At 48.4% G+C, this 12,696-nt stretch overlaps 1 protein-coding gene across 5 annotated transcripts in view; it reads right to left on the reverse strand.

Moving 5' to 3' along the window:
• LOC132889330 (uncharacterized) overlaps window positions 1–12,696 on the reverse strand; it is a 44,958-nt gene that overhangs the window by 7,010 nt on the left and 25,252 nt on the right. Inside the window, exon 3 of one of the 5 annotated variants that reach the window (XM_060925714.1) lies at window positions 2,915–3,367. The exons of the other annotated variants lie outside the window; for them this stretch is intronic. Within the exon in view, the coding sequence (XP_060781697.1) occupies window positions 3,270–3,367 (98 nt within the window). The 3' untranslated portion in view covers window positions 2,915–3,269. Of the gene's footprint in view, window positions 1–2,914; window positions 3,368–12,696 lie in introns of those variants that run through there. 5 annotated transcript variants of the gene reach the window in all.

Consider the following 12,696-nt stretch of genomic DNA (forward strand, 5'->3'; position numbering starts at 1 on the left):
ACGTCCTGCATAGTCTCTTTATGATAAACGTCTTAATGCAACTTACCCGTGAGGTTATCAAGTAGACTTCCTTCGTCGGAACCTTCCAGAGGTATAGTTGGGATACCCATCCCGCAACAAAATATTTATAAGCTTCCAGGCTCTTCTAAGCTTTGAGGGCTTTGCCAGTGTAACAATTCACAATTAACAAGAAAATTGTAAATGTCGTGGTAGGTCAGATCGGGCAAATCGCCAGCACCGCAGCTCCGAATTTCCCTGAACAAGGATTGCGACAAGTTGTACAGATCTGCAATCCCCAACCTGGAACACTTTTCCACGTAACGCTGCCTCACGTCACCTTCAAGATGCTGAACAAACTTAGACAAGTAATCGTACGATGTAGATGGGGTATTTTCCGAATTTTCTTGGGGATTACTCCCTGGATCCATTACGCTTGCACAAGGTAAACAATCCTGATGCCGTCCAACATGGCGGAGTACACACATGCGGGTCACGTGACTGCACATCCTCTATATCCTGTATATTATTTGTTTTTCTGCTGTGTTGTATGTTCCCATCTAAATGTTTGCACTGGGGTGTGTGCTTTCCATCTCATTATATAATTTTCCTGCACCTTCTCCCGTCGTTCTAGCTTTCTTCACTACACTTTCTTCCTCATCCGTTCTTTTATTCTTGTTTCCACCATCATTGCTTTTAAAAAATGCCGTTATTCTCTGCATAGCGACTAGATTTCTCAGCTCGGTCCGAACCAGTTCTCAGCTATCTCTCAGTTGAATGATCTGATGGATCCCTAAAAAGCACTTTTCCTACCTAATGCCACACCCACAACATACAACCATGGGAAAGAGGGGCAATCACAGAAAGATGAGTAGAAAATGGGAAATGTTACAGGGGATATTTATTGTGATAGTAGGCTATTGTAGCATCAGCACAAAAGCACCAGACTCAACTTTAACTGAAAGTGTTATTCAGTAGCCTAAACTTATTCAAGCTACAGACCGAGAAGAATAAAAATGCTGAAATCTCATGTCCGAGTAAAACGCACTAGCATGGCAGAATGGCAAAAAAATGTAACTTTTTCACTCCCCCCCGGTTACCGTGGGAACCACCGCAGTGCAAGACAGAGGCAATGCACGCAACTACAGACAGGGAGCAAGGCGCAGGCAGAACACACGCACACACGTACACAACACTGAACACACACACTTACAACAATACAGGCCGTTACTCGTTACACTGCCATGATGCTACAAGCATGTGTCTCTCTGAGAGGGAGCAGCCCCTCCCTCCTGTGTGTGTGTGTGTGTGTGTGTGTGTGTGTGTGTGTGTGTGTGTGTGTGTGTGTGTGTGAGAGAGGGAGCAGCCCCTCCTCCTGTGTGTGTGAGAGCGAGCAGCCCCTCCCTCCTGTGTGTGTGTGAGAGAGCGAGCAGCCCCTCCCTCCTGTGTGTGTGTGTGTGTGTGTGTGTGTGTGTGTGTGTGTGTGTGTGAGAGCGAGCATTCCCTCCCTCCTGTGTGTGTGTGTGAGAGCGAGCATCCCCTCCCTCCTGTGTGTGTGTGTGTGTGTGTGAGAGCGAGCAGCCCCTCCCCCACCCGCGGGCTGAGTGCAGAGGCACAGAGTGTCACACAGAAAGTGCAGGATTTTCTCAGAGTGCTCCCTCCAAACAACAGGGATTTACACGAAAACGGAAGGAGATATTCACAAAATTCTTTCACATTGAGCACTACAAGGCTCTGATGAACACATTGATGTAATTTTCTTGTCTCTAGTGTAAAAAAATGATATTAGGTAGGCTATCCAGCACTGGATTTACATACTTTGCAGTTTAACATTTGATACATTTTAGAATGTTAAGCTCGTCGCGTCTGTGCTCAGTGCTTTCCTAAATTGTCTGCCGCAAGAAGCCCTCGCACAATTGCGCGGTTTTTTTTCGTCGTTCGCATGCCGAAAAATTCGCTCGCAAATGCAAGTGAAATGTGCGCACTGTAGAGCCCTGGTCATAGGCTAGGCTACTTCCATTAAAAGCAGACGGCCTAGCCTAGCTGTAGGTATCATGCGCCATCTTGTGTCTAAGAACTACAACTCCCAGCCCACTTCCGCGTTGACTACGTCATGCCTGGGCGGGATCACGTACATCACATTCTTCAGGTTTCACATAAGAGACTTGGAAACTCCATTTTTCTTTGTCTCTGGTGTCTGGACTCAGAGGAGAACAGACCATAGAGGGATGCTCACCATCGGACCGTCCGAAACCACGACTCTTTCCTGCAAGAGACACGTTTTAGAACGTTCTCCTCCTTCTGTCCACCCTTGATCACAGTGGACTCCGGAAACACGCGCGCGCTTTAACTCAAGTGAGTTATAAACCGGTTTTTTTCAGTTATTTATTTTAGTATCTACTAGACTGCAACCAAATAGGCAGTTTTATTGGTGTTGGGAGCGGCTGGACCGTCCTAACCCTGTCTGATCAGAACTTTCTTCTCACGAGCTACGAAGATCTTCAAAGAAAACTTCAGAGCAACCGCTCTCTCTCTCTCTCACCGAAGCGCTTCCACACAACCTCTCCAACCTGCCATTTCGACAGAATCAAATCAAATCAAATCAAATCAAGTTTATTTGTACAGCGCTTTTAACAATAAACATTGTCGCAAAGCAGCTTTACAGAATTTGAACGACTTAAAACATGAGCTAATTTTATCCCTAATCTATCCCCAATGAGCAAGCCTGTGGCGACGGTGGCAAGGAAAAACTCCCTCAGACGACATGAGGAAGAAACCTCGAGAGGAACCAGACTCAAAAGGGAACCCATCCTCATTTGGGCAACAACAGACAGCCTGACTATAATATTAACAGTTTTAACAGGTATAACCCTCAACTGTCCTCATGGGGCCGTCCTTCACAGGAGTGGGGCGATAAAACTCCGACCAGACACAGGGCACCAGGATGGATCAAGCAGGTCTGAGGGGCAGAAGAGGCCAGCATCTCAATCCCAGGATCAACATGTAACTCAGAGGGACAGATGGGGGGGGAGAGAAAGAAAACACGTTGTTAGGTATGCCCTAAAAATGACAAGTATTAAATCTGTGTGGTAGGCTCGCAGAGACGAGAGTCTTTACATCAGGCATGACGCACAATGGCATGTTAATATGGTAAAAAATATATCATGACCTGCTCTGGCTAGATGCTTGATTGGGTGATGGGAGCACACTCCTCAGCAATGATGAGATGCAGATGGGACCCTTAGGCCTGGCAAAGACAATTCAGTTACATTTCACCGGGTCTGGGACATGCGACAGAACGTCTGACAGCCGATTCCCTGCAGGCTACGATAGCCAGTCGAGGTCCCCACCGTCTCCACCAAAAGATTTCCTGTTGACTCCATGTAACTCAGAGGGACAGATTTGGGGTGGGGGGGGGGGAAGAGAAAGAAAACACAGGTGGTTAGGTATGCCCAATGTCACCTGAATAAGTAGGAACAGTATACATATTGCACCGAGTACAAGACAGAAGACGAGACTTTTGCAGTAAGAACCGGCATTGGGCAAAAGTTTAAGTCTTAGGAATTAGTTATTCACTTAATGTGAAGTTATATGAAGTTAAATGAAGTGTATACACTGAATTTTGGTTCTCTATCATTTGTTTGTTGATTTAAAATTGGTTAATCCATAAGTTTGTGCATGTCTCTCTCTCTCTCTTATTCCTTACTAAAATCCTCAATTTCATTCTTATTATACATTTTGACCTTATTAAGATTTCAGTGAGTTTGATAATGTTATGAGTGTGGAATTCCTTTGTTACTTAGAAAACACGTGCTCAGTAAATCATGAGGATTCACCTCCCCCAAGATTGCAGATAACATTCCACAGCCACAAGAGCCAACCCTCTCAAGAGAGAACCAAGGTGTCTCTCTCTCTCTCTCTCTCTCTCTCTCTCCCTCTCTTTCACACACACACACACACACACACACACACACACACACACACACACATTCATATACACACACCTCACTGTATATATTCCAACTGATTATCCATTTTTGATCTTTGTATAATAAATTCATTTATTATCAAAGCTGTGTGTATTCATCTGCTGTTTCGATATTTTGAAGTTGCCCAATCGCAAAGAATTCAAAGGTGTAGGCGATTTATGTAATATGGTAAGTGATCAATAATGATATATCATAATTTAGCTGTTTGGTAATTTATCCAGGATCAATGGTATGATTCACTAAATGATTCATTGAACAGTTCACTAAATGATTCACTAATGCCGCTTTTCCACTACAAATGCGGCTGAGCCGTGCCGTGCTGAGTCGAGCTGAGTCGAGCTGAGCGGGGCTGTTGGAGTTGCATTTCGACTACAACCGCGCTGAACCGTGCTGGCTGGAAGTGGGTGGACACATTGGGTGGAGTTAGCGAAAGTGGGTGGACGTCACGTGATGTCGTTAAGCAGCGCAAACAGTGACATCAGTGAGCTTTTAAGCGGTAGTCTCACGACCCGAATAGTAAACAATAAACATGGAGGACATGGAGTCGTTAGTGTTGCTGGTTTTGGTGCTGTGGCTTGTTGTCACCGACAACGCCAACAGATACTGGCAAGAGCGTATAGATGAGGTGAGGCGCATAAGGCTTCAGAAATTCTCGTAATTCGTAATTCTTCTTCTTCCGGGTTTGCGGTGTTTACAGATCCCAGCGTGCTCGCGGGGTGTGTGTGGGCATGTGAGGACACTCCTCCTCACCAATCAGTGCACAGGGGAGTGTCTGCTCACGCCCCCAGCCTCACTCGGCACAGTTTGGCTCGCTTCAGCCCCACTCCAAAACGGTGCGAGTTTTAGGGGCTAAGCAGGGCTGAAGCGAGCTGAGTCGTGCTGTTTTTTGGTAGTCGAAACGCGAGCCGTGTCGGGCTGAAGTGAGCTGAAGCGAGCTGAAGTGAGCTGAAAAAGGGTAGTGGAAAAGGGCCATAAATGATTCACTTCAAATTATTCAAATGAGACTGATTCTATGGTATGATTCAATTCAAATGAGTCAAATTAAACGATTCAATAGGATTGATTCATTTTAATTATTAATCTTCAAATTTACTGAGACTGATTTCATGTAATTATTAAAGATTGATCACTTATCCAATCCTAAATACACAAAATCATTAATTACACCTACATAATTGGTGCCCCGTGTGAGGCGATTGGTTTGTCGACTTCTTGAGTATTGTTACAGCAGATTCAGCCACTGCTAAAGTATATCCCCAGGTGTGTTAAAACAGTTAACAGGAGTGTGATAACCATATCACAAATTCTAACAACCTATTGATAACTTAGGATAAGAGAACATGTCCAAACAAATAACCTTGTGAATTAATTAATTACATAGTTAATGTTAATTAATCATAATTGATTAATAATTAACTAATTGATTGGTTAAATACCCAATCTAAGTAAAATGGCATCCCCTCGTGCCTCAGAGACTGAAGACAACGGCCAAGATGTGTCTCTTTTTGAGGTCATCGCAGACCTCATTCACTGCTCTGACTCCGATAGGGCAACCATTAGGGGCATGAGTGCCAAGCTAGCATAATCAACTCAATAACACAAATGAGAGATCCAAAGAGAACAACAATCAGTGTCCAAGATGCACTAGGTAAACTATTCTTGTTACACTTCCAGGATACTGATCAACAGATCAGATCCCTGCACGGAGAGGTTGACAGGCTGACCACCAGCAACGCCGAGCTGACAGCCGAGGTCAATGATTTATCTAGGGAGCGTAGCCTCCTCCATCAACTCACTACATGACTCCGTCGTCGTCTAGCCAGGGTGGAGTTGCCCTGCGCTCATCCCGAGCCCAGGCCCATAGTACACCTAGGTCAGTGCGCTACAGCTTCCCTGATCCGCCTTCGGGTGAATCAGACTATGACTCTCGTGCGGAACGGGAGCAATTCCAGAGTAGCTCAGATAGTGAGCACTCAGGAGAGCGAAGGGGGTCGCGTAAGGATGCGCATCAAGCCCTCCGTATACGGCAAATTGACCTACTTGCCAAATATATTGAGCGATTCGATCCCGATAATAAAAGAACCAACGTAAATGATTATTTACAAGAAATTGACCGATGCCTGATGGACCTACCGAGAGCCACAACGCGAGAGAAGCTTAAACTGGTCTGGAAGACCTCCAGTAGCAGCGTCTGTGCCTTTTTAGAGACACTACCACCAAACATTTGCGATAGTTATTCGAAACTTTGCAATTACATGCGGGAAGAATATGCGCCGTACACGGATGAAACCGTGACATTGTGTGCTATACAAATCAAACAGAAACGGTCTGAGGTGCTTCGTGAATATTATAGATGGCTACGTACCGCCTACTTCCAGGGTAGCAATGCACCGGGTTTAGAAGAAGATAGGGGCTTCAAATCCCTTTTCTTACATAACCTCCACCCAAGTGTGCGGACTCAAGTCACACTGATGTGTCGGCAAAATTGCTACTTGATGAAGGAAACTAGGCAGCTAGCCCAAATGACCTGGGAGACCATTGTTAAAACCGTAAACGGAAACGATGATGAACCCAGAGTCCTTAGCCTCCAGGGTGAGGACAAGCCCCCGCTAACCTTAGAAGGAGGTGAAGCACTGAAAGGGGGACCCACCTGGAAAAATCCCGGTCCAGCCCACTCCTTGCTGAACCATCACCAAGGTGAGTGAGAGAATCGGCAAGGTAAGGCCAGGAGAGACCAATGGCAAGGTCATAGTGACTATGGCAACCGCCCATCATGTAAAAAGGGTCACAAGGAACAAAGCAGTTGGCAGCAAGACCGTCATCCCCACTCTGGCCAGAGATGGCAGGAGCATTCCAATCGTAACACTAAACGTAGAGGTAGAAATGAACAACACAGTGACTCGGACCAACCTGATGAGTCCCACTCAGAACTGGACTCTTTGAAGGCCTGCTTGGCTGAATTTAGGAAACTGTTACAGGAACAGTCAAATTCCTCAACCGATAAAACCAAAGAGCCCGAGAAAAATGACAAAAGCTACCCACTGGCATGACTAGGCCAGGAACCACGAGTAGATCTCGTGAAAGGGGGAGGAGATCCCTCTGAAACAGCAGGCGAGGATCAGGATGTAGGGCCCCCCCAGTGGTAAAGGCAAACACACAAAACGCACCTCTCACGTGCGCTACAGTCTTCACCACCATCTCTGACACACGGCTCTCACAAGGCGACCCAATCCCAACCAAGCCCTGCAATATAAACTTAGTCAGCTTTACACAAATCAAAATCCCACAGTCGTTGGATCCCACAAAACATGCACAAACTCGTTGCAATGAGATTAGTGCGAACACTGATCAACCAAGTGCCACGCGAGATCAAATTTCTGATGAACTTCAGTTCATGTCTTTGCACACTGAGTCCGGTGTCGAAACACCCGACATCGCAACTCCCCCTAGTGGCCACAATTCTTTGAAAAACCTCCCTCTATCCATCGACTCAGACACAGACACCCATTTCACTGTTGATGTAATGGCTGCGCTGTGGAACATGTTAGGCGTCGAGGCGAAATTCCATATCGCGTACCACCCTCAATTCTCTGGTCAGGCTGAACGAGCCATTCAAACCATTGTGAGCATGCTGCAAGAGTATGTCACCCACCATGGTAAAATTTGGGATGTGAAACTTCCCTTGGTGCTAAGGGCCATCAGGTCCACCCCTCAGTGTGCCACTGAAGTCACACTCTTTGGGATGATGACTGGGCAAGAGACGGTTCTTCCCCCGCATCTCCTATACAAACCAGAGGACATGAGCATCGCAACTGCATACACCGCACATCAATATGTCAGCGACCTACGATGCCACCTACAGTCAACCTTTACAGGTGCCCAAAAGAATCTCGATTCGAGTGTAGGACACAAAGCCTACTATGCCCGAATCTTAGAGAAGTTCCTACCATCCTGGTTGAGACCTTTTGATCGTGGGAAAACCATTCCCCGTCGTGTATCACATTAGGACACCCCAACCTAATCAAACGCTCTCATATCGATGGGTCCATAATAATCGAAGCAAACTTTTTGAACAGTCCTCACTCCAAAAGGGGGTGGAGGATAGCTAGGCCCATCCTGTCTACTTAGCTTGTATGCATCACTTATCTTTAAGCATACACCAACATTCCCGATCACATTTATCAACCCAATAAAATAAAAATAAAAAAAACCCTTCTGTATGTTACAGAATGGACTCCCTCGGAATCCTGTGCATCCTCCTCACCTTACAACTGAGTCAGTCAAGTGAGGTGGTGGAGCCTGGCCCCCCAGCTGGCATCGTCCTGCAGGAGGCTCCTGGGCTCCTTCTTACAAACTGTCACATCCACACTCAACGGGTATACGCCCAGCTAGACCCATGGGCCGTATACCGCAAACACTTCAAGTCACTGATACCTTCGATCGACGATAACGGACCAAATGGCGAGATATCTAATGTAGTTGTACACGCTAAACACACCACTACCCACATGCTAGAACAGTTACAAAAATTCATAGTCACCAAGGAAGAACTGAGTGGTAAAACACGTCAGAAAAGGTTCCTTGGGGGTTTAATTATCGGTGCATCTGCCATTGGATCCTTGTTTTCTATTGGTCTCTCTGCAGCCAACACAGTCAGTTTGAATACGTTGAAAAGAGAAGTTAGCATTCTGCAAAAGGAAATGCCAGAGATCCGAGAGAAACTGCTTATCCAACAAGAAGAGCTGCAGGGCTTAGGCAAATCCCTGCAGGGAACTATATTAACCGTTAACATGCATATTGATCTTGTTAGGACTAGGACTGTTTTGGCCTCTAGAGGCCGCTGTTATTTCCTTTTCATGTCGTGTTTATTTTGGCCTCTAGAGGCCGCCACTGTTCCTGTGTCTTGTGTTTGTGTTAATTGCCTAATTATCTTCACCTGTGTCCTTAATTAGTTTGTCTATTTATACCCCTGAGTTCAGTCCTCTTGTCACGGAGTCTTTGTGCTGTTATGTTTATTTCCAGTTTCCTTTGTACTGTGTTTTTTTGATCTTCTTAGCTTTTGTATTTTTGCACTTTGCTTTTCTTTTGGATTACACTCTTTGGTTTTTTTTGTCTTTTGTTTTGCCCTGTATATAGTGTATATAGTTTAAATAAACCTTTTTGATTCTTTTTCTACTTCCGCCTCACGCCTCTGCATTTGAGTCATCCCCCTGGTGGCCTAGTGGGGGTTTGCTGGATCATCACACCAACGAACCAGGTTCGAATCCCAGCAAAACCCTAACAGAAAGACTCCGTCATGACCGACTCAGCAGAGGCTGCTTCAACTGTCTACCCGGCCAACCTTCAGGGAATTATGGCAGCTTTGACACGCTTCGGAGCAACCATGGACGCTCATGGACGTACGCTCACCAGCCAACGTGAGGCCCTCGCTCGCCACGAGGAACTGCTTCAGCAAATTGGGAAAACCCTGGCACAGCTGACATCTCTGCCTGCATCTCCTGCTCCTGATCCAGTTCCTGCTCCTGATCCAGCTCCCACTCCTGCTCCAGTGCCTCCTGCAATGCTGCCTTCTTCACCTCGCGAACCCAGCCTTCCTGCACCACAGAGGTATGACGGCAAGCACAGTGAGTGCCGAGAGTTCCTTACCCAGTGTCAACTCACCTTTGAGCTTCAGCCTACCACCTACACTACGGATCGCCGCAAGATTGCCTTTGTGATCATCTTATTAGCTGGTAAGGCGCGAGCCTGGGCTACTGCTATCTGGCAAAGACAGGGACCTGAGTGCTTTGATTTCCAGCTGTTTTCTGAAGAGATGCTTCGGGTCTTCGATCAGGCAGACATCAGTACCGACGCAGCCCGAAAGCTCATGTCCATCCGGCAAGGAGGAAGCGTCGCAGATTACGCCATCTCGTTCCGAACACTCGCAGCAGTAAGTGGATGGAACGAGACTGCCCTGGTGTCAGCCTTCCACCATGGTCTGTCTGACCCCATCAAGGACGGTCTGGCCTCTATTGGATGCCCAAGTGACCTCGAAACCCTCATCTCACATGCTATTCGTCTGGACAACAGGATGAGAGAACGCCACCAAGCCTTGAGCCCCCCCAGCCTCCCTACCTCTACCTGGAGACCGTCTACCTCCTTCAGTGACTGTCCAGAACCCATGCAAGTGGGTCGTACTCGCCTCTCCGCATCTGAGAGGGAGCGCAGAAGGAGAGACAAGTGCTGCATCTACTGTGGCAAGCCTGGTCACTTCCGAGCATCATGTCCCGAACTCTTGGGAAAAGGACCGCCCCGTCCAGCCGAGGGAGGGTTGTGACGGGGCCTACTCTCTCTCCCGGACTCCCTGGCCAAGGAATCTACATCCCGGTCTCCATCTCCTGGGGTGAGTCTGTCCACTCTTGTCAAGCTTTGATAGACTCAGGGGCGGCTGGGAACTTTATGGATATTCACTTCGCCCAAAGCATCAATATACCTACTGCACCTCTTGAAGTCCCTCTGTCTGTGTCTGCCCTCGATGGCCAAGCGTTAGGTGATGGAAGAGTCACTCAAGTTACTTCTCCAGTCTTCCTCCAGTCTCAAGGTCACAAGGAAGAAATATCCCTGCACCTGATTCCTTCACCTGAGTTCCCAGTTATTCTAGGCCTTCCTTGGCTTACTCGCCACAACCCTCGCATAGACTGGGTAACTAGCCAGGTTGTGGAATGGGGCCCTGCATGCCATGCCTCTTGTCTGCTCTCTAGCTCTCCTGTGTCTCCTGCCAAGCCCCCTGATCTCACCGAGTTATCTCAAGTTCCCACAGAGTACTGGGATCTCAAGGAGGTATTCAGCAAGAGCAGGGCCGCCGTTCTTCCTCCGCACCGGGCCTACGACTGTGCCATCGACTTGCTCCCTGGGACTACCCCTCCTCGTGGCAGACTGTTTTCACTCTCTCAGCCAGAACGCAAGGCCATGGAGGAATACCTCAAAGATGCCCTGGTCTCTGGGTTTATTCGACCCTCCACTTCACCTGCTGGAGCCGGCTTCTTCTTTGTCGGCAAGAAGGATGGGGGGCTCCGACCATGTATTGATTACAGGGGCCTGAATAAGATCACTGTGCGCAACCGATATCCCCTTCCGCTGATGTCCACAGCTTTCGACCTGCTCCAAGGCGCCACCGTCTTCACCAAGTTGGACCTACGGAACGCATACCACCTCATCCGTATCCGACAGGGAGACGAGTGGAAGACTGCCTTTAACACCCCGTCTGGGCACTACGAATACCAGGTGATGCCCTTCGGACTCACCAACGCACCAGCTGTTTTTCAGGCCCTAATCAACGACGTCTTAAGGGACATGATTAACCTATACGTTTTTGTCTACCTCGATGACATCCTTATCTTTTCCAAGACCGTGCAGGAGCACCGCCACCATGTCCGCCAGGTTCTCCAGAGGCTGCTACAGAACAATCTGTTCGCCAAGGCCCAGAAATGCGAATTTCATGTTCCCGAGGTCTCCTTTCTGGGATTTATTGTACGGACAGGCCAACTCCAAATGGACCCTGCCAAGACCCTGGCCGTCCGGGATTGGCCTACTCCCAAGTCCGTTAAGGAGGTTCAGCGGTTCTTAGGATTCGCTAACTTCTACCGCAAGTTCATCAGGAACTTCAGTTCTGTGGCAGCACCCATGTCAGACCTCACCAAAGGGACAGGTGGATCTTATGGCTGGTCTCCTCAGGCAGAAAAGGCGTTCAAAGACCTCAAGGACCGCTTCTGCACGGCACCCATTCTGGTTCTCCCGGACACCTCCCAACCATTCATCGTGGAGGTGGACGCCTCGGACAGTGGTGTCGGCGCGGTGCTCTCTCAACGTTCGGAAGGAAAGCTGCACCCCTGCGCTTACTTCTCCCACCGCCTGAGTCCTGCTGAGTCCCGGTACGATGTGGGGGATCGAGAACTGCTAGCGGTCAAACTGGCCCTTGAGGAGTGGAGGCACTGGCTGGAGGGAGCACAACATCCATTCCTGGTTTGGACTGACCACAAGAACCTGGAGTACCTCCAGCAAGCCAAGAGACTGAACCCTCGACAGGCTAGGTGGGCCCTGTTTTTCAGTCGATTTGACTTCACCCTCTCATACCGCCCCGGCTCCAAGAACACCAAACCTGACGCACTGTCCAGACTGTTCTCTGCCACTAACAGGGAGAATGAAGTCGGGCCTATTATCCCTGTGTCCCGGATTGTGGCCCCTGTCCGCTGGGGTATTGAGGAGGCTGTCCGACGAGCCCAACGCCAGGACCCCGGTCCTGGGACGGGGCCACCAGGCCTCTTGTACGTCCCACATCAAGCCCGGGCCAAGGTTCTCCAGTGGGGTCACTCTTCCCCTCTCACCGCCCACCCGGGAGCTCGGAGGACCCTGGACTTCCTGAAAAGACGCTTCTGGTGGCCTAACATGGAGCAGGAAGTAAGGTCATTTGTCCTGTCCTGTGAGGTTTGCACCAGAACCAAGAACCCACGACAGCGTCCCCAGGGTCTCCTGCATCCTCTGACCATTCCCCGGCGTCCCTGGTCCCACGTGGCAGTCGACTTTATCACGGGTCTCCCTGAGTCACAAGGTAACACGGTCATTTTGGTCTTAGTTGACAGATTCTCCAAGGCCTGCCGCTTCATACCACTGTGCAAACTCCCCTCTGCTCTTGAAACTGCGAAACTTTTGTTTAATCATGTCTTCCGAGTCT

The sequence above is a fragment of the Neoarius graeffei genome, chromosome 7, assembly GCF_027579695.1.
Source record: "Neoarius graeffei isolate fNeoGra1 chromosome 7, fNeoGra1.pri, whole genome shotgun sequence".
In the NCBI taxonomy this organism is placed as follows: domain Eukaryota; kingdom Metazoa; phylum Chordata; class Actinopteri; order Siluriformes; family Ariidae; genus Neoarius; species Neoarius graeffei.